Raw genomic sequence first — 18,531 nt, forward strand, 5'->3', positions numbered from 1 at the left:
TATGGGGAGGGACGGGACACATCCGCGGCCGCGCAAACAGCGCGTTTGGGCGGTGGGGAGGCAGCCCCGGCGCGGAGGAAGGCGGCTGCGCCGGATCCGGCCTCGCCGTAGATAATGAATTGGTTTTTGGGGTAAATTACGGCTATTTTATTTTTTTTTTCCCCCCACCAAATATTAACAGTAATCGTAATAGTAATGAAATAGTGGTGACATCAGTGTCTTTCGTGCTTGGAAAAGCTGGGGGAAAAAAAAAAAGCAAATCGAACAACCTTTAAAATTGAGGATCTCGGCCAATTTGGAGGAGCGAGAGAAAAACGCACCTTTGCAAAACGGGCCAAACGGTTCAGCGGGAGGGAGCGGTCCCGGGGCTGCGGCACGCCGGGCCGGGGGGGGATGTGTACCTTCAGGGTGCGAGGATTAACTTTTTTGGGGGAAGGAAACCCCCCCAAAGGCAGGGCTGGAAGCAGAAATGCAGGCTGCCTCCCCAAACCCCGCCGCGCCGCCGGCACCGCAGCGGTAAAAATCTGCCATAAAATTAGAGGTGGGGAGGATTTCCACTGCCGGGGCTGCCCCTCGGGATGGCAGGGATCCAGCCCCCCCGTATCCCAGAAAAAGGGGTGCCTTTCCCCCCCCCACACACCTTGGCCGGCGGCTCCCGGTGGGTCCCTGCCGGGGTGGGGAGGGCGCGGGGGGGGGGGACGCGGAGAAACGGCGCAATTACCGGGAGGGAAACGAAGGGGCCCTCCCCAAAATGCCACCACGGGGAGAAAGTTGCTTTTCTTCTTGTTTAGTCGATCTCTTAAACACAGCCAGAAAAGAACATTAAAGGCATTTCTAGATTTCGTTTCGGTTTTGGTTTTTTTTTTTTGGTTTTTTTTTATTCCCATGCTCTTAATTTTGAAAAAAAAAAAAATCACAAAACATAACTTATAAAACAATATATATACTGCATCCTTATCCACAACAGCATAATTGAAACATCCAGCGTAACGTTTACCACAGGTGTGAAATACACTGGGAAAGAAGTACCGTGTGCATTTTATATTATGTTTCTTTGTCATCTACAGGTAATAAGTATCGACAAAAATAAGCAACAAATATGCCTGCAATTAAACTTCATATGCGTTTTGTATGCGTATTAATAAAGTTCATATTTATAATTTCCATGGTTGTTTTTTTTTTTTTTGCCAACAAGCACTTGTTAAAGTATCTATATTTACATAATAACACCTTAAGATAATAACACCTTAAGATCGAGTTTGGGTTTTTTTTTTTGGTTCCTTGTTTTTCCTTCACAGTTAGAAAAGCAAGGAACGCTTTCAGCTTTGCTAAGCAACCTTTCCGGACGCCGAGGCTCACTGTTTCTCTAGCAGAGATGCAGTATCTGGATTCACCTCATAACAGACCATTTTTTCGTCTTTTTGTCTAGACTCTCTAAAAGGGGTTTGTTTTTCGTCGTTTTTTTTTTTCTTTAAAGAGAAAAAAACCCCCTGCATTTAAATAAAGATGAATGATAATTTCATTATCAGGATAAGATTTGGGATGGGGAAAATGCTGAACAGTTTTCACATCGCTGGAGGGTTTCTGTGCTCTCTCACAACCGGGGATACTGCAGTCTTTTGGAAAGGATGAAGAGGTAGGAACCTTGAGCTGCTTAGTATCAGGAATGACTGGATTATAGCTTCCAACTAAAGAAAAAACATCAAGAATCATGCATTTTAAAAACAGTTTATTCAACGGCCAAGGACAATGATCCGGCACAATGCAACGGTAGATATAAATATAACCTTATATAAGTGGTTGACCCTTGTCATTATTATTTTTAATAGTTTCATACCTAATATTTTAACCATTTTTCCCGCAGAATCTACTCTGCGAATTATATTTTTTTCTCCCCCCCTTGTTTTTTTTTTTTGTTGGTTTTTTTTTTTTTTTTGAGTGTGATTCTGTTTCTCAGTGGTAAACATTAACCAAACTCTTCCCGTGCGACAAGCGGCCAAGAACCGTCCCACCAGCTCTTACCACCGAGGCGTCTCCCACCCTCGCCGCCCTCCCCGCGGGGAAGCGGCCGCCTTACCAACTCCTGTGCAAGTTCAAGTAAACACATACAACCCGCATAATCCAGAGAAAAATTGCAACTCATCCATGTACCAGATTTCGGTGTCTCTTGCAAAAGTTTTCTGGTCCGTTTACGGTTTTTGATGGTTTATTTTTAATTTATTTTTTTTTAAAGCGCTGTTCTGTTGGTTGCGTCGTTGGTTTGCATTAATATGTTTTTTTTTTTTCCTAGACAGTCGAAGTCCGCGGAGCTTGTGGGTTTTTTTTGGGTGATGTTTTGGTTTGGGTTTTTGGTTGGGTTTTTTTTTCCTCTCTCACTTGCTCGGGTTTTGCTTTTAATCATCATCGGGTTTTAATTCTTTTTTTTTTTTTTTCTTCCCCTCCTCTTTTCCGTTAAACGTCGCTTTGCTTCTGCTTTGCTTTGTCGGCGGTGTTTTGTCGGAGGTGGTTTGTGTCAAGTCCGTCAACTGTTGTACTGACAGGCGTTTAGACTAGAGCCGGGGCTTTGCAAACTGCTGTAGCCGAAACTGGAGTGCTGCTTTGATTTCAGTCTGAGGCTGGCTAAGCTGGAGTTGCAAGTGTCCCGGTAGACGCTGTAAGGCGAACCCGGTGGCCCGTAGGGACAGGCCGGCGAGGACATGGCCGAGTTCAGCGAAGAACCGCTGATATTATTGATATTATTGAGGCCGGAGTTGGCCATGCCCGGCACGGCCGAGTGCCCCATACTGGAGGGCATGTTCATGGAGGAGATGCTGCTGGGCGCCGAGAACATGGACTGCGAGGAGAGGGGGCTCATGGAGTTGAAAAAGGTGAAACTCTTGGTGGAAAGCGGAGCCGGGGTGAGGCTTTTGGTAGCCCAGTTGTTGTAGGGGTAGCCGGCGTACATGTCGTCGTAGGGCTGCATCAGCCCGCTGAACTGCGGCACGTAGCCGTTCTTGCACAGGTCCATCTGCTGGTTCCGCTCCCGCTTTCTCCACTTGGCTCGGCGGTTCTTGAACCAGACCTGCGGGGGGGGAGGGAGGAATTTGGGGGAGGAAGGGGGGGTGAACCGAGACGGCACGGTCAGTGCGGGACCACCGCCACCCCCTGCCCCACCGCCGGACCGCCCGGAGCGCTGCTGATGCGCGCAGAGGATGCTGATGCGCGCAGATGCTGATGCGCGATGATGCTGATGCGCGCAAAGGAGCGCAGGGCAAACCTCCAAAAGCACCCCCCCTTTCCCTGGCCAGCAACACCGGGCACGGCTCCGCACCCCTTCTCCCTCCAGCCCCCTGCCCCCCCGCGGGATGGGTGTCCCGCTCCGCGGGGTTGCCTGCGCGCATAGCGGTTTCTGCGCGCATCCCTCTCTATCCAGCGGGATGGGGGAGCCTGGATGCGCGCAGCCGCCTCTCCGCCGAGGTTACCTGCATGTCCCCGGTCGTCCCCCCCCTCTCCCCGGTCCCCCCCGCTGCCCCTCTCCCCGGAGCAAGGCATGGGGTAAAGGTACGGCCCGCTCTGATTAGGACCGGCTCGCCCCGGCTCCGCCGCGTTTCCGAACGCTAATGCCGTGTAATAAAAGTCCCCTGTTACAGATCATAAAAAAGGGGATTGGATTAGTATGTTTAGGTTTAAAAAAAAAAAAAAAAAAAAATCAATCCCCGCATCGCCCTTGGATAGATGCAGCCTCTGCCTTTATATCTAATGAGAATTTACAGCCCTGACTAGGGAACAGAGAAGCGGGGGCCGCTCCTGGTGTTTGATGCAAAAACCTGATCTAGGCTCTCTCTTATTTGTTTATTTATTTATTTAACCCTCGGAAAGCGTTTGAGCCCCCCGTGATGGAGGCCGGGCAGCCCCCAAATTATTTTTCCAGGTTAAAAAACAGCATCGTCCTGCCTGCCGGCTGCGCCCGGCCTGCGAACTTCTACTGCATCCCACCCCTCTCACACCCCCCTCAGCTTTCTCCCACCGAGCCGTGGCCCCCCCCGGCTCCCTGCGGACACCGGGAGCCCGGCCGGAGCTGCGCGGTTCCGTGCGCCCCGCTCCGCGGAGACTGCGCTCCCTCCGGAGCCGGGGTCGGGGTTGGGGGGGGGGGGGGGAGGTCTTTGGGTCTCCCCTCCCGGCGCAGAAATGGCGCAACTAGTATTAAACACCGGTTTTAGGGATGGAAACTTCGGGGGGAGGGGGGAATGGATGGCGGAGTCGAGTTTAAAAAATAACAATAATAAAAAGAATCCCGTATAAATAGGAAACGAAAGCCAACATGTTCAAAACCTGTAATATACTCCTCGGAAGGTGCTTCCAGACAGGAATTTCCTGAAAATGAGGGTAATAGTTTTAATTATGGCTCCTAGACATTTTAAAGGAAGGCCCTTATAGCAAATTAAGGTTAGATTTGCAATCTGCAATCTCAGAACATCAAACCAAAACATCTCCACACAGAGGGAGAACGAAATTATGTTAATGGCAACTCATATATTAGTTTTATTTGCTTCCTGAAATATTCCACCGATATTAATGCTCCGGCTTTGTTTTGTTTTAAACTCAATTAAGACAATGCTTTCAGTTGCGTTTCCCCCATTGCAGATGGGTGTTTACTCTTGAAAGGTTTAAAGCAGAATCTCTGTAATCCGATTTGGTCACTCGTGGTTTAATTGCCAAGGAAAAAAAAAAAGGAGGAAAAAAAAAAAAGAGGGGGGGCTTTTCGGGACGGCGGGGCTGCCTTCTGCAGTTCCCGTTTTCTCCCGGGTTTCTGCCCTCCCCGGCAGCGTGCTCAGCCCACGGTCCCGGGGGGCGGTGGGCTCGGTTGGGGTGTGCGGCCACGGCCGAAACCGCGCGGGGAAATGTCCCGGGGGGGGGGACGGAGGGGACGTAAAGTGGAGGTGGAGAAACCATGACAGCCTTGGCACGGCGGATCAATAAAGCCCGAACCGCTTCGATCCGGTCGTTCATGGCCAGGATATTTCACTCCTAAATCTCTCAATGGAACTGCCGATGCTATATAGGTGTGGGGAGATATATATATATATATATATATATATATATATGGTGGCATCGGCTCCGAGGCGTGTAAAGACCAGGGCCTTCGCCGTACAAGTATGTGTCTCCAGCGTTTATTGACTTTCGAGTGCGATCGTTCCCCGGCCCCTTGTCCTTCCCTTTGCCCATCGGCGGCCTCTGCAAACAGCCGTTCCGCCCGCGGCCGCGGAAGATGCGCGGCCGAGGGGGGGGGGGGGCTGGCAACGACGGCTCCCGCACGGGGAGGTGGTGGTGGGGAGGAAAATCGCGGCGGGCCCGGGGGGCTGAGCATGGAGCAGCGGTTTGTTGGGAGATGATCACGATTGCTGGGATTATTGGGAATAACCAGAGCAAGGGGAAGGGCCGCTGGAGCTGCCCTGTTGCTCGGGTTGGGGGGGTTGCTCTAGCCCCGCGCTGCGTTTAGGCCAACCCAGGGGGGGTCGTGCCCCCCAAACCAGGCCCTTCCCGAGCCCCGGCTTCCTCCTGCCCCCTCCGCTGCTCGCCCCCCACTTTCGGGGGCCGGTCCCCAAGCGCGGGGCCGGCGGTCTCAGCCCACTCCGGGCAGCATCTCTCCGCGACCGGGAGCTGAATTTCTCCTTTCGGACCTGAATCCCAATTTTAGTATTTAAAATCAAGCCCACGGCAGCCGGGCCCTGCTCTCAAACGGCCTCAGCGGCTCCCGAAAGGGACAGCTTCCCTAAGACCCCCTCCCACCCTCCCAAAACCCCCTCCCCTGCATCCCCGCGGGGCTGGACACCCCTCTTACCCGGACTCGGGGCTCGGTGAGGTTGGTCCATACGGCGATCTCCTCCCTCATGCTCATGTCGGGGTAGCGGTTCCTCTGAAAAGTGGCTTCCAGCTCCTGCAGCTGCTGGCTGGTGAAGTGGGTCCGCTGCCGCCGCTGCTTCTTCTTCTTCGCCGGGTCGTCGGCGGCCCCGTCTTCGGTTTTCTGCTCGCCGCTGCGTTCCTTTTCTGCGGTGGGGTGTTGGGATTTGGGGTGGGTTGGTTTTTTTGGTTTGGTTTGGGTTTTTTTTGTGTGTGTGGTTTTTTCTCCCCCTTTTTTTTTTTTTTTCTCCCCAAACAGAAATACAGGCACACAAAGGCAACCACGCCGCCCCCGCACCCAGCCTTGCCCGCCCCGCCGGAGGGATGTGTGTGGGCACCCACGCGGGTCCTGCCGGGCCCTGCATCCACCCACGTCCCCGCAGCCAAACCCAGCCTTTCCCGGGGCGGTTGGGGAAGGAGCAGGGAGCCCTGCCCGGGCCCAAAGCACCCTAGAAGGCAGGGAGACCCCCAGGGCGACCCGGGTCGAAGCGGGCCCGAGGGGTGAGAGCAATCTTGGGGGAGCGGGTTCCACGCAGCATCGGCCGCTCTTGCCTTTCCACGGCACCTTTTCACTCCCTTCAACCGAAGGCGCGATCTTTGCTCCATTGTCTTTGTTGTGCTCGGCCGCGACAGGAAACTTTGGAAGGGCAAGGGGTGTAAAACCCAGCAGAAATTAATTGCAAAAGGCACCCTCTCTCTTTAACTCTACGCTCCCTCCCCTTATTTCTTTTTTGTTGGTTTTTTTTTTTTCCCTTTTTGCCGCTTTTAGGATTTTAGTGTTTATTTTAACGCGAGGCTGAGCGAAGCCCTCTGCAAAAATCATATCGAAAGAAGCAAAGGGAAAAAAAAAAAAAGCAACAACAAACCAGCAGGAGCGTTTTCGCGCTCGGGATTTGCGCGGACTGGAAGCAGAAATCCAGCCCCGGTCCCGCCGCAATGGGAAGGACAAACTCCCGTTCCCTTTTCGTAACGGCCTTTTTCTGGCTTTCCCAGGCCGGGTTTCGACCGGATTTGGCCCGGTTGAAGCGCTCGGAAAGGGATTCCAAGGTTAGGACGAAATGTGCTCCCGGCCTTGGCCCCGGCGGGAGCGGGGAAAGGTGCGGCTGCAGGGCCGGGACCGGCGGCCATCCCCCCGGCCTCTGTCCTGCTGCTGCCTAAAGGAAACTCCGAGGGGAGTTTGTCCCTTTTAGACGGTGTCCCCCCACCCCACCGCTACCCCTTTTTGAGGGTTTTAGGCCGCCGCCGGGGGCATTTCTACAGCCCCGACCTCTGCGAGGTAAGCGGGAGTCTAAAAATAATCGCGGGCTGCATCCAAAGCCCGGGAGGACTCGTCCTTGCAAAGTCACCCCTGAATCGCTCCTCGCCTGGGCACCCTCCGTAGCAAAAAAAAAAAAAAAAAAAAAAAAAAAAGGGGGGGGCGGCGAGCAAGCTCCAACAGCTCAATGGAACCCCCCAAATTGGAGCCGATTGCAGCCCGGCTGGCCTCTCTCTGCTCTTAAGTGGTTTGCAGAGCAAACAAGGCCTCTGCAGCACAGACCCCATCGTCCCCGGGTCCCGGGTCCCCCCCCGGGTCCCCCCCACCCCGGTCTCTGCGGCCGCTGGACCGGCCGAGCCGCAGGGCCCGGCCACGGTGGGAAAAGAGAAACCAAAATATCCCCCGTAAAGAGAAATCCTCTGGCTTTCGGCTGGGAAGAGCCCGGAGAAACCGGGCCGAGAGGGAGCCGGGGGGGGCGATAAGAAAGCGGCTGGGATCCGTCCCGGCGGCCCCTTGCCCCGCCGGGTTTTAACGGGTTTTCGTTAAAAATTTCGTTTAATATTTCATTATAAATCCGGGCTGTGATACCATTTCAAATCATAAGGCACATTAGCTTTAATCGGGCTTTGTACTTCTTTTTTTTTCGCATTAAAAAAAAAAAAAAATGTGAAAGGTATTTTGCAGCTTCTCGGAGAAGAAAAGCAGGCAGGTCCTCAGCCCTCCTCCAGCACCGAGGGGTCACACACAGGGGTAGAGCAAAACGGAGCAAATCTCCCTCTCTAATCTCAAATAATCCCCTCTAATCTCGGAGTCCCTTCCAGACGCCGGTCCCTAACTTTGTTTGTGAATCAGGCTGGGAGGCACAACCCAAACCCTGTTTATCACCGGGTGCCACTTCGGGACCGACTCTTGCCACAGCCACTCTCTAGGTTATAGGACCTGCTAAAACGCCGAAGAGCAACAACAGGCATTAAAAAATTAAAATTCAAGAAGAGATAGAACTCCCCCAGAAAGGCTCTCGGTGGAGAACGGGTATCACGCTCCTTCCTGCAGCTTTTGTTTCCTTCTCCTAGCTTCCCTTGTCAATCTAGAAATGTTGCTACTTTAATTCAATGCAAACTGGGAAACCACAGCTTTCCCTGCAGCCCTCGCACATGGTGGTCAGGACGCGGGGACCCTTTCCAGCGGGGAAACTTTTCCGCGGCCGCGCACATCCCCTCCGCGGCTGTCCGCGCTGCCTGCGCTCGGCCCCACGCCGCCTCTCCTGCTCTGCGGGGCTTTTTTTTTTTCTTTCTTTTTTAATTTTTTTTTTCCCCTCTCCCCCCCTTTCCCCTCCTTTGACAGAGAGATCTTTTTCCATCTCTGCACCACCCGAGCTGGAAAATAAACCCGGGCAAAAGCTGACATTATTTCAGAAACATCCGGCAAAACCGCACTCCCCGAAGAGCCCCCCCTTCCCTTCGACCCCATCAATTAATAACTGTGGGTTTGTTGTTGTTGGTTTTCTTTTTTTCTTTTTTTTTAAATAAAAAAGACCAGCTCCTGGGATGGGGAGCCGTGTGTGTCCTCCCGGAGGGCTGTCAGCACCGGGCACCGGTGGGGGCGACAGCTCTGGCCGGGCTCCTGCCCCCCCGCTCCGGTTCCCGGGGTTTGCTCGGGATCACAGGCAGCTCTTCCCCCCCCCCCATCACCTCTGGTTGTGTTTGGGGGGGGGTAGTTGCGGGCAAAGCCCCGCAAAGGGAAGGCGCGGTGGGGAGGGGGAGGCGGCGATGGGGGGGAGCGGGCCGGGGCCGCGGGGTGTTGGGGGGGTGTGGAGGGGGGGGGGGTTACCTGGCACCTCCGTGTCGGAGGATTCACTGGCTGAGTTCTCGATCGGGTCTCTGGGTTCCGAGGATCTTTGCAAATGGAAGCTGGAAGCCATGTCATGGGAGGGTTGGGGTCTCAAGCTCTCGGGCAGTCTCTCCAAATTCATTCCACCTTTAAAGGAATCCATGGCAGGGGCGCCGGGCTGCCTGGGGGAGTTTGCAGGTGTTTATTCCACACAGAAAGGAACAAGGAGCTTTTTTTTTTTTTTTTTTTTAAGGGAAAAAAAAAAAAGAAACAAAAAAACACAACAAAACCAAAAGCAAATCCACTTATTACTAACAGTATTATTTTAAGGGTGTCGGAAAAAGAGATCTGGGCAGTGCCTCGATGCCGCTTGTCTCTGCTCGGGGAGAGGCACGGCAGTCCGGCCGCATAGGCAGGGAAGTGGTAAAGATCCCTTATAGAGAAACGCGAGTTGCGAGTTGGACAGTTTAAAGCTAAAGAGATTAAAGTGACCTGCCCTAGAACAAATGCCTGTAGTTAAACGGGGCTCCTCCCCCTGAAGGTTAAAACCTCCCCGTCTCGCTAATGCATCACTCCATCTAGCGCTCGCCCAGCCCGGCCGTGCGGGCGGACCTGCCTCCGCGCTCCCCGCCGATGTGCGCACTTTGCGCGGCCGCGGGCCAGGCCCGCGACCCCCCCCCCCCCCCGGTGGGCCCCTACCCGGCCCCCGCCTCCAGGCTGCCTTTCCTCCCAGGGTACCCCCCCCCCTCCTCCTCCCCCCCCCCAAACTCGGTGAGGTATTAAAAATATCTCAGAAACGAATGGAAAAGTGGAAAATCACTCCCAGCCGCGCAGGGGGCGGCTCAGGACCCCCTGCCCGCCCCCAGCACCCCGGCCAGCCCGCACTCCTCCGCAGCGTCGTGCCAGCCGGCAGCGCGCAAGGTTGCGCTCCCCGCGCAGCACGGTGTCTCCGCGGGTATCCCCGTAACCAGCCCGGCTGGGCCTCCCGACCCGCGGAACCTCCGCCCCCACGCCCTGCAGTGGACGCGCATCCTGCGCACCCCTCAGCATCCTTGCGTGGGGCTGCGCGGCCCGTCCCGGCGCGAAGTGACCCCACCGCCAGTTTCAGTCCCGCGGGGAACACGTTCCTGCGAGATGGAGGGGATTTCTTTGGGGGAAAACGGCCTCCTGGGGGTTGTGCCTGAACTGTTTTAGCCTTTTTTAACTTTTTTTTTTTTTTTCTGGCTGCGGGGTTTATAATAAAGCGGCTCGGCCCCTGCCCGGCGGCCGGGGGACCGCAGCCTGGGGAGCAGCAGCGCGAACGCTCCCATCACATCATCTTTCAGCACATGATTAATAACAAATAATTTTCCTCCCGCAGCCGAACTCGCGGTGACCCTCCGGAGGGGTGTCTGCGGCTCTGCCAGCCCTGGGGTCGGGATAGTTGGTGGGGAGGGGGCAAAAGAGACACCCCCCCCCCATGCCCTTCTCCTGCAGCGGGCACCAGTGCGCCCTGACCCGGTGCAGTACTGGGGGCGGGTGGGACGGGGCCGGTCCCCCGGTGCTTTCCACGCAGGCCGGGATACGGCCTTGAGCCCTCCCGGATAACACCTCGGTGTTTGGGGAGGTGGGAAAAAAAAAAACCCAAACCAAAAAACACGGGAAGCCCTCATCCTTGGAGGAGGGGGGGGGGCAGGTGGGAACCGGGGGTAGCGGCGGGGCAGGCGGCGGGGTGCTCGCTGCACCGGGGAAGGGGGCGAGGGGAAGGGGGAGAAGGACCCTGGCTGGAACTCTGCCTGGGGAAAGGACCTTCTCTCCTCTTTATTTTCTCGGCTCACTTTAACTGATCCATCCTGACACTCTATTTTGCTTTCAAATCAAGTAAAGATGTGGGAGAGAACTTTTGAACTGGTTTATGGAAAAGTGGAGGGAAGCAATGTTCCAGCCGCGCAGGCTTTTTCCTACACCGCCGGGGTGATGCAGCCGGGCCCGCCCCGCGCCCCCCGGCAGCTCCCCGCAGGGCCTGGGCCCCCCCACCCGTGGGCCCGGGGACACCGGGAGGGGAGAGCCCAAATCTCCCAGCCCCAAGCCCCGCACCTCTGATCTCCAGCGACTTTTGCCGTCTAGGTGATGTACAGGTGGGTGCTGTCAGGGTCAGGTCTCCCTAGCTCTCTCTTCCTTCTTTTTCTTTTCTTTTTTTTTCCTTTTTTTTTTTGATTGACATCTTGATGTCTGTCTGTCTGTCCGCCGCTCCCGGCTGAACTTTGCTCAGGAGTCTGGAAACGACGGGGAATTTCGGGCACCCGAGGTGAACCAGGCAATCTCGGGGCTGCTAAAGATGGACGTGGTTTAAAATGCAAATATTTACCAGGGCCTCTCGGCTTGGAGGGGCTCAGCTGATGCGGGAAGGATGGAGACCTCCTCCCGGGGGAGAACCGAGAGGTGGGGATGGCCTTTACCCCCAGGAGGAGGAAGGTGACCGGATTACAAACGTGCACCGTGTCCGAGACCCTTCACGGTCCCTTTTTTTTCCTTTATTTCCGAGAGACAGAGAGAGAGGCGGCAGCCCCGGGGCAGGTCTCCGGGGGCTCCCCCGCTCTCAGGGGGAGCGGGATGGAGCCTGGGGGGGGGGAGGCTGCCAGCAGCCCGGCCGCTATTTTAAACCTACTGCTTACAGCAGCCTCAAAGCAGGAGGCGGGATTTTTCTTTCTTTTTCTTGGTTTTGTGTTTTTTTTTTTTTTTTTTTTTTTTTTTTTATGCGCCTAATTTACAGGTTTTGTTCTCCTCTATAAAATCTCTTTTTTTAAAAAATTCGTTCTAGGCTCAATTCCACCCGGCCGGGAGCGGGGAAAGACTCAGCCCCAGGCACCGGCGTGATTTCGCCGTGGAGACGGTCGTGGTAACGCCGGGTCCGGCTTCTTCCCGGCCCCCCCCGTCCCCCCCGGCTCCTTCTGGAGGGTCCTCAGGGCAGACACCCCCACGATACCGGTGTTAAATAGAGAGTAACGGGCCGGCCCTGGGGGGGCGGAGCAGCTCCCGGTTCCCTCCGGACCTCCCCCACGCGTGTCCGTGCCCGGGCCGTGGCGCGGGTCAGGCATTTACCGCACACCTGCGCACGGGTCGGCAGTCTTAAGTGGGAGGAGGTATATAGATATATATATGTCTTGTGTGTGTCTCGTGTACGTTTTATGTGGATTTAAGGGCATCCTCTCGCTGGGCGCTTTGAGGAGCGGGCGCACTCCTATCGCACAGACCCAAATCCGCTCGGTTCTTTGCGTTCCTGGTCGCGACAACAACACGTGTCGCGACAACAGAGCGCACCCGGTCGCCCCCAGCTTTGCGCTTTCTCCTCTCTCCTCCCCGTCAGGCCCGCTCCGTTTCGGGATGCCGGGGACACCTCTCCGCCGGCAACTCCCTTCCAGCAGGCGCTACGTCACGGGTCCATCCGCGTGACGTCACGCTTCACTTCCCTGACGGAAGGCTAGCACCCAAGGAAAGCCTCGATGTCCCACTCGGAGCCGGCTGCTCTTCCCGCGACGTGAAGGCGGACCGGCGGCTCCACGGGCCCGGTAGGACGGGGGTCCCGGGCTGGGGGTCTGCCTTCCCCTCGCCACCTCCCCGGGCTTTCTGGGGGCCGGGGGGAGCTCCGGGAAGGAGGGAGAGGCCACAGCAGACGAGGACAGCCCGGCCGAGGGGCCCCGCCAAGTTTCCCCCCCCCGCCACGAGGAACCGCGACCTGCGTGGGCGTGGGAAGGGGCCGGGGAGAGGCAGACGGAGGGGTCGGCCCGGGGGCCGAGCGGGACCCCTCGGAGCTCCGGCCGGGATAAGGTCCGTTGTGTGAGGGTGGCGGGACGGCTTTGCGTGGGAAACCTCCACGCAAGGCAGCGTGGGGCTGGCTGGAGAGCATTGCCGCTCCGCGCCCGCGTAGCCACCGCACTTCGAGGCTCCCCCAGCCCCCCCCCGGCTGGGGACTGCATCAGGGATCTGTAAAACGCTGGAAGCCCGCAAATAAACCGCTCCGCTTCCTCTTGCTATAAATAACCCCAAACCGAGGGATGGCGCCTATAAATAAATCAGCGCTGGCCACGCCGGTGACAACCCCGTGAAGAAGAGGACGAGAGGCGTCTGAAGGAGAGCAGGACTCCCACTGCCCCCCCGAGGGGTGGAGGGACCCCACCGAGGGTGAGGGGGACGGGGTCGTGTCTTGTCCCCCCACCGGGTGCCGGGGAGGGGTCCCTGCTTTCGGAGAGGGGCTCCCATCCCCGACGGGCTGCGGTGATTGTAGCCAACGCAAAACCACCTGGGCCGTATATCAGGCGGCGAAGTTCAGTCTCTGCCAGCTTTTCCTCTTCAGATTTATTAGCGTTGTATAGACTCAGATTCAGTCTATAAATTATTGGGAACTGTTACAAAAACGAAGGCATCTCCTCCCAAGCACACGTCTGCCCGAAAGGAGAGGGAAGCCCTCTGAAAAATAGAGCTGCAGTGAGGCAAGAGAGGAGGGAGAGGCTCCCCAACCCAACCCAACCAAACCAAACCCAGCCCAACCAAACCCAGCCCAACCAAACCCAAGCCAACCCAAACCAACCCAACTCAACCAAGACAAACCAAACCCGACCAAGCCAAACGAAATTGCAACCAACACAACCAAAACAAGCCAAGCCAACCCCAAAAAAGCAGTCCTAACCAAACCAAGCTCAAGCCACGCCAGTCAACCTCCGCCTGGTGCCCGCTTTGCAGAGCCCAGCAGCTACTGCAAGAAAACAACTTTTAACGACAAAATCCTCCTAAAAGTGCCCAGCGGGCGGCGAAGGGGCATCGCCGGGGCAGTGAGAGGGGCTGGAAGGGCGCAGCATCCCTGTACCCAGCACCGGCAGCACCGTCACAGCGCGCAGGGGTATTTTTAAAGCTTCCCTCTATGAAAATACCCCCCGCGCGGGTGGATGAGTGGTTCTCGGCCTCCAGCCCCCGTTCACGGCCTTTGCTGATGCGTGACTCTGCCCCACGGGATGTCCACGCGGGCTGGGGACACGCCGAGGCCGGGGATGCGCGCAGGCATGTGCGCAGGGCAGCGCGGTGCCCCGCGGAGCACGGACCGCACCGGGGGGGGGGGTTGTTCGTTGTTACAGTGTACCGGGGGGGGTGGTGGTAGTGGGGTGGGGGTGTCCGTCGGGGCAGTGTCCCACGAGTGTCCTGCCCCAAAAGAGCATCACCCCAAACGCCGCCTTTACGCGCGAGGTGGAGACCCGAGTGTACGCCCCCCACGCAAGGCAAAGCTCAGCACCCCCCGCCGCGATCGTAGCCCCGCTCCGGACCCGGACCGAAGGGGAAACGGAGCAAACCCCAAGACCTCGAAACGAGCCGTGGAACCCCCCCGACCTCCCGCCGGAGCCGGGTCCCCCCCTCCCCGTCCCCGGGCCGGGGGAAGCAGGGCGGGGGGGGGGGGAGAAACCCAGCCCGGAGAGCATGTTAAATCGCTCAGGAGAGGAAGGTGGAAAATTACGCTGGCTCCCAGCCGGCCTGTCCTCCTCTGCGCAGCCAGGAGAGCAATTTTTCCTAAGAAGTTGAGCAAAACGAAATCAGCCCCTTTTGGATCCGCAGCCTTCGTCCCTCCGCGTGTCGGCCAAGCCTCAACCTTCCGCGGGCGCGTAGGGCCCATCCGCGCAGCCCTGCGCCGGGGATGCTGGGCAGGAGGGTTTCCAGCGGACCCCCCTCCCCCCTCTCCCCCGGCCTCCCAAACCGCCCGGGCCCTCCCCGGCCCCATCCCGCTTCCCTCGGCCCGGCAGCCCCTGCCCCAGCGCCTCGGCTCTCCCCGCCATTAAAACCTCCTGGGGGAAACGGAATTTTCTGGGGGCGTTTGGTCCGTGACACCTCGCGGGGCACCTGGGGTACCCGGGGCTGAGGCTCGTCCCGGTGTCCCCCCCCCGCCATCCCCATCCCGCCCCGGGGCTGCCCCGGGCGCAGGCGGCCAGCGGCAGCTCTTGCAAAAACTCGGGATGAAAAAGTTGAAGGCTTAATGTTTTCTGACAGATACAAATGATACCCCAAGGCTTTCTTGAAACGCAGCGACTGACGGCTGGAGAAATGGTTTTCCTATTCGGGTTTCTGCAGCTGGAAGCAGACGGGGGCGGGAGGGGGGGGGGGGAGTTCCCCTCGGCCCTCCTCCCCTCACCCTCACCCCAAAAATCAAACCATCTCCTGGGTATCCGCCGCTGACCTGGGACAACTCTTTTTTTTTTTTTTCCCCAAACGCCTGACGGTACAGTCCCACCCTGGCCCAGAGCTGCTTCCCAACCCTCTCCGCATCCTTCAGACCACAGGCACTGAACTCGGCTCTAAGAAAATATGAATTTGCTGTTAGCGGCGGCTTGGGTTTATCTCTGGCCGTTGGCAGTCTGATGACAACGCCGGAGGATGGACAGCTCGGGAATACGGGGGGTTGTTTCCCTAGGTGGGGGGGGGGAAGAGAGGGGAAAATTAGAATATCGTCCCACAATTCCCTCTCTGAGCAGAGGGAACATGCTTTTCTTATTAATTGATGGAGGAAGGGGCACCGGAGTTTGCTAAGCAGCCTGCTCATGTTACTCCGTGCATCTTTAGATCCCGAAATGTGTCTCTTGTGGACTAAAAAAGATGCCTCTGAAGCAGGAGAATCAAAGGCCCGGGCACTCTGTTGGCATTTGCTGAAGACCCTTCTTCAGCAGAAAAAAAAGAGCCTGCGTTTGGAACCACGGATCTGATGTTTCCATGTGGGTTTCCCCCACCTTGTTTCGGGCGAGCAACCTCTTAATTGCTGCAGCGTTTGGATGGGGGAAACACATTTCCCTTAAACAGGACATTTCCTGAAAGGCTGAAATATTCTAATAACGCGCTGGGCTCTTTAATGTTCTCAGAACAGCAGCGAATCTCTGCAGAGCCGCACATTTCCTGCTTTAAAATGCAAAATCAGAGAAACAGTTAACCTTTGTGTGCATTCAGCTCCTTCTCTTATATATTATTTATTTTTTTTCATTTTTTCCCCTTCCTCCCCTTTTTTTCCTTACAAATTTTTATCTTATTTTCTTTTTCTCTTAAAAAAAAAAAAAAGTCTCTCTCTCTCTTTTTTTTTAAATTTCCTCCCAAAAGGCTGATTTCCCCCTGCTGCCCGGCTGCACCGCGCTGCTCCCGGTGCGGTTCTGCCGCAGCCCCCGCTCGTCTCCGCTGCCCGGGGAGCAAACCCCACCGAGATGAAGGCACAGGACCCTTTTCTTTCCAGTTTCACGGTGGGAACGGCCGTATCTTAACGGGCACATCTCGGGGAGAGATAGGAACATACCGCCTTCCAGAGGGCTGTGCTAATCAGCACGCCGGGTTAGATATAAAAGTTCAGGGCAAATAAAACGAATTAGTTTTATTAGCACGTTTAGGAGGCGGTCTAACGAAGGAATTCGGCTTTACTAGAGAATGTTTTCTCCTCCCCTTTTGTTATTTAAAAGCAACATGCATCCGAGCTGCTCATCACGGGAGGGAAATAATGCATCATTGAATCTGCGGTCATTTTCTCGGAGAAAGGCTCTCCCTTCTCTAAACCCGAAAAGAAGGATATATACTCCTGGAAACATAGGATTTCATAATAAAACCTGCGTGAACAATAAAAGCGACTGTAAAGGACAGGCTGCGGAGCCCGCCAGGTTATTGTTCGGCGGTGGGTTTTGGTAGGAAATATCTGCCTCGGTCACAGGCGCCTTTAACTCGGCTAAAACTTTCCCAGGGAAATGTTGCCACTGCTCCAGCGCGGGATTTCCAGGGATTTTGTCCGAATTTCAGGCAAATGAAGGATTTTGGGGAGGTTCTGTCAGTGAAGTAGCTTTCAGGAATTATTTAGAAGTCAGTTTTTAGGTCAGCGGCTGGAGTTGGCGCAGGGAATAACCCGGAGAACATGGACCTTGGTTTGTTAAGTGGAAAAAAATTATATTTTTTAATTGCTATAAAAAAGCAAACGGCGTCTCCGTCCTCGATTGAGGCACAACGGTATTGTTTTATGTCCAATTCGTGCCTCGGATTTTGTGCTGCTCTGCAGTGCGTTGGCAAAATTTGGGGAAAAGGGACGAAGTAATAGAAAACTCGCCTAGTGACAATTTTTTTTAACGTGAGACCTAAAAAAATATCCGAAAGATACCGTCGGTGGGGAGCCCTCACGTCCATTTAAGCAGGGTTAAGACGCAGAAAAAAAGCCTTTTTCCCCCCACTCTGAGAATTTCACTCCCGCTCTGGAACGGTGCTGCGAGGCAGTCGCACTATATATAGTTCCTAAAGATGGTGCCTATTTTTTTTTTTTTTAATTAGAAAAGAAAAAAAAAAAGGGGGGGGGGGAAACCCCAAAAAGAAAAAGCAGAGGGGCTGTAGAATATTATATTTTTCTGAAAAGCGACTTCATCTACGGCCCAAACTCTCCCCGCGGCCGCTTCTCCGAGAACCGCGGAGGCACCGCGCACCCCCGGTCCCCCCCGCCACCTCTACCACCACCCCCCCCAAGTCGTTCCGGGGAACCCCCGCTCCGCCGGGTCCGCCCGAACCTCCGCGCATCTCCGCGCATCTCCGCGCACACAGCGCTGCTGCCAGCGGGGACCCGGGGACGAGCCGCGGTTTTCTCCGCGCCGCGGAGCGCCCCGAGCAGAAGCGCTGGAGGCTGAAAACGCTGCGGCGCGTTAGGAAAAAAATTTAAATATATGTATATATTAAAAAAAAAAAAATAAAATGAGGTAACCCCTCTGGAATTGCATCTCCCAGCGTATTTGTCAGAGCTGACGAAGCGCAGAGGCCCCGAAAGAATTTATACACGGTATAAAGATGTCAAGGACTGCGCGGAACGGGCTGCCCGCCGCACCCCGGCCTCCGCGGGCGCGGAGCTGCCGCCGAACTCCGGGACCGGGTGGGGAGGCGAGACCGCGGTGAGGGGCGTTCGTCCCGCTTTCGGCTTTGTTTTCCAGCCCCGAAAAAACTCCGGTACGTCCGGAGCTGCGTCCCCGGCAGCTGCCGGGTGGGCCCGGCGGAGGCGAGAGGCGGGTGTGTGTGGGGGACACACGGACACACACACGCAGGACGGGGGCGGGACGGCCCCGCGGGACACGCGTGGGGAGACACGGCGGGGGCGCGTGGGGCGGGACGCGTTGCGGGGAGGGGGGGGGAGAGAGAGAGGCGGGACGGGGCCGTCCGTGGGGGACAGGCGGCGACACGCGTGGGGAGGGACGGGCGCAAGGAAAGGGGGGGGACACACACAGACACACACGGGACACGCGTGGGGCCGTTCCCGGGTAACTTACCGGGCGGTGCGCTCGGCGGCGGCGGGGTGCCGGGCCCGGCGGGCGCTGTGAGCGCCCCGGCCGCCGCTCCAGGGTTTTCTTGGGAGATTTCCCCGTCTCCTCCTGACGTCAGCCCCGTCCCAGGGTGCCGCAGACGGGGGAGGGCCGGGGGCAGGGCCGGCCGCACCGGGAGACCGGCGGCTCCGGCTGCCCCGCGTCCCTCCGTCCCTCCGTCCCGCCGCCAAAGGCATCCCCCGGGACCGGCAACCCACCCACCCACCCGCTCCACGCCGCCGTCCGCCCCCC

At 56.6% G+C, this 18,531-nt stretch overlaps 1 protein-coding gene across 2 annotated transcripts; it reads right to left on the reverse strand.

Moving 5' to 3' along the window:
- Positions 1-1,900: 1,900 nt before the first annotated feature.
- Positions 1,901-18,320, reverse strand: PITX1 (paired like homeodomain 1). 2 transcript variants are annotated; one of them, XM_075056639.1, is made up of 4 exons: positions 18,247-18,320; positions 8,966-9,147; positions 5,822-6,027; positions 1,901-3,061 (listed from the first exon to the last, which is right to left on the reverse strand). In XM_075056639.1, the coding sequence occupies exons 2-4, from the start codon at positions 9,126-9,128 to the stop codon at positions 2,522-2,524; spliced, it is 909 nt and encodes a 302-aa protein (XP_074912740.1). In that variant the 5' UTR covers positions 9,129-9,147; positions 18,247-18,320; the 3' UTR covers positions 1,901-2,521. The 2 variants fall into 2 exon arrangements, with proteins under 2 accessions (XP_074912740.1, XP_074912741.1); XM_075056640.1 differs by lacking the exon at positions 18,247-18,320 and adding an exon at positions 9,282-9,408.
- Between the last annotated feature and the right edge of the window lie 211 nt (positions 18,321-18,531).

Source organism: Buteo buteo, chromosome 24 (assembly GCF_964188355.1).
Source record: "Buteo buteo chromosome 24, bButBut1.hap1.1, whole genome shotgun sequence".
Taxonomy (NCBI): domain Eukaryota; kingdom Metazoa; phylum Chordata; class Aves; order Accipitriformes; family Accipitridae; genus Buteo; species Buteo buteo.

Coding starts and splice junctions, on each gene's coding strand:
- PITX1 (XM_075056639.1), bottom strand. CDS start 9,128: ATGGATTCCTTTAAAGGTGGAATGAATTTGGAGAGACTGCCCGAGAGC. Junction 6,028..8,965: donor CTCCGACACGGAGGTGCCAG/GTAACCCCCCCC, acceptor ACCCCACCGCAG/AAAAGGAACGCAGCGGCGAG. Junction 3,062..5,821: donor TCACCGAGCCCCGAGTCCGG/GTAAGAGGGGTG, acceptor CCCCCCCCGCAG/GTCTGGTTCAAGAACCGCCG.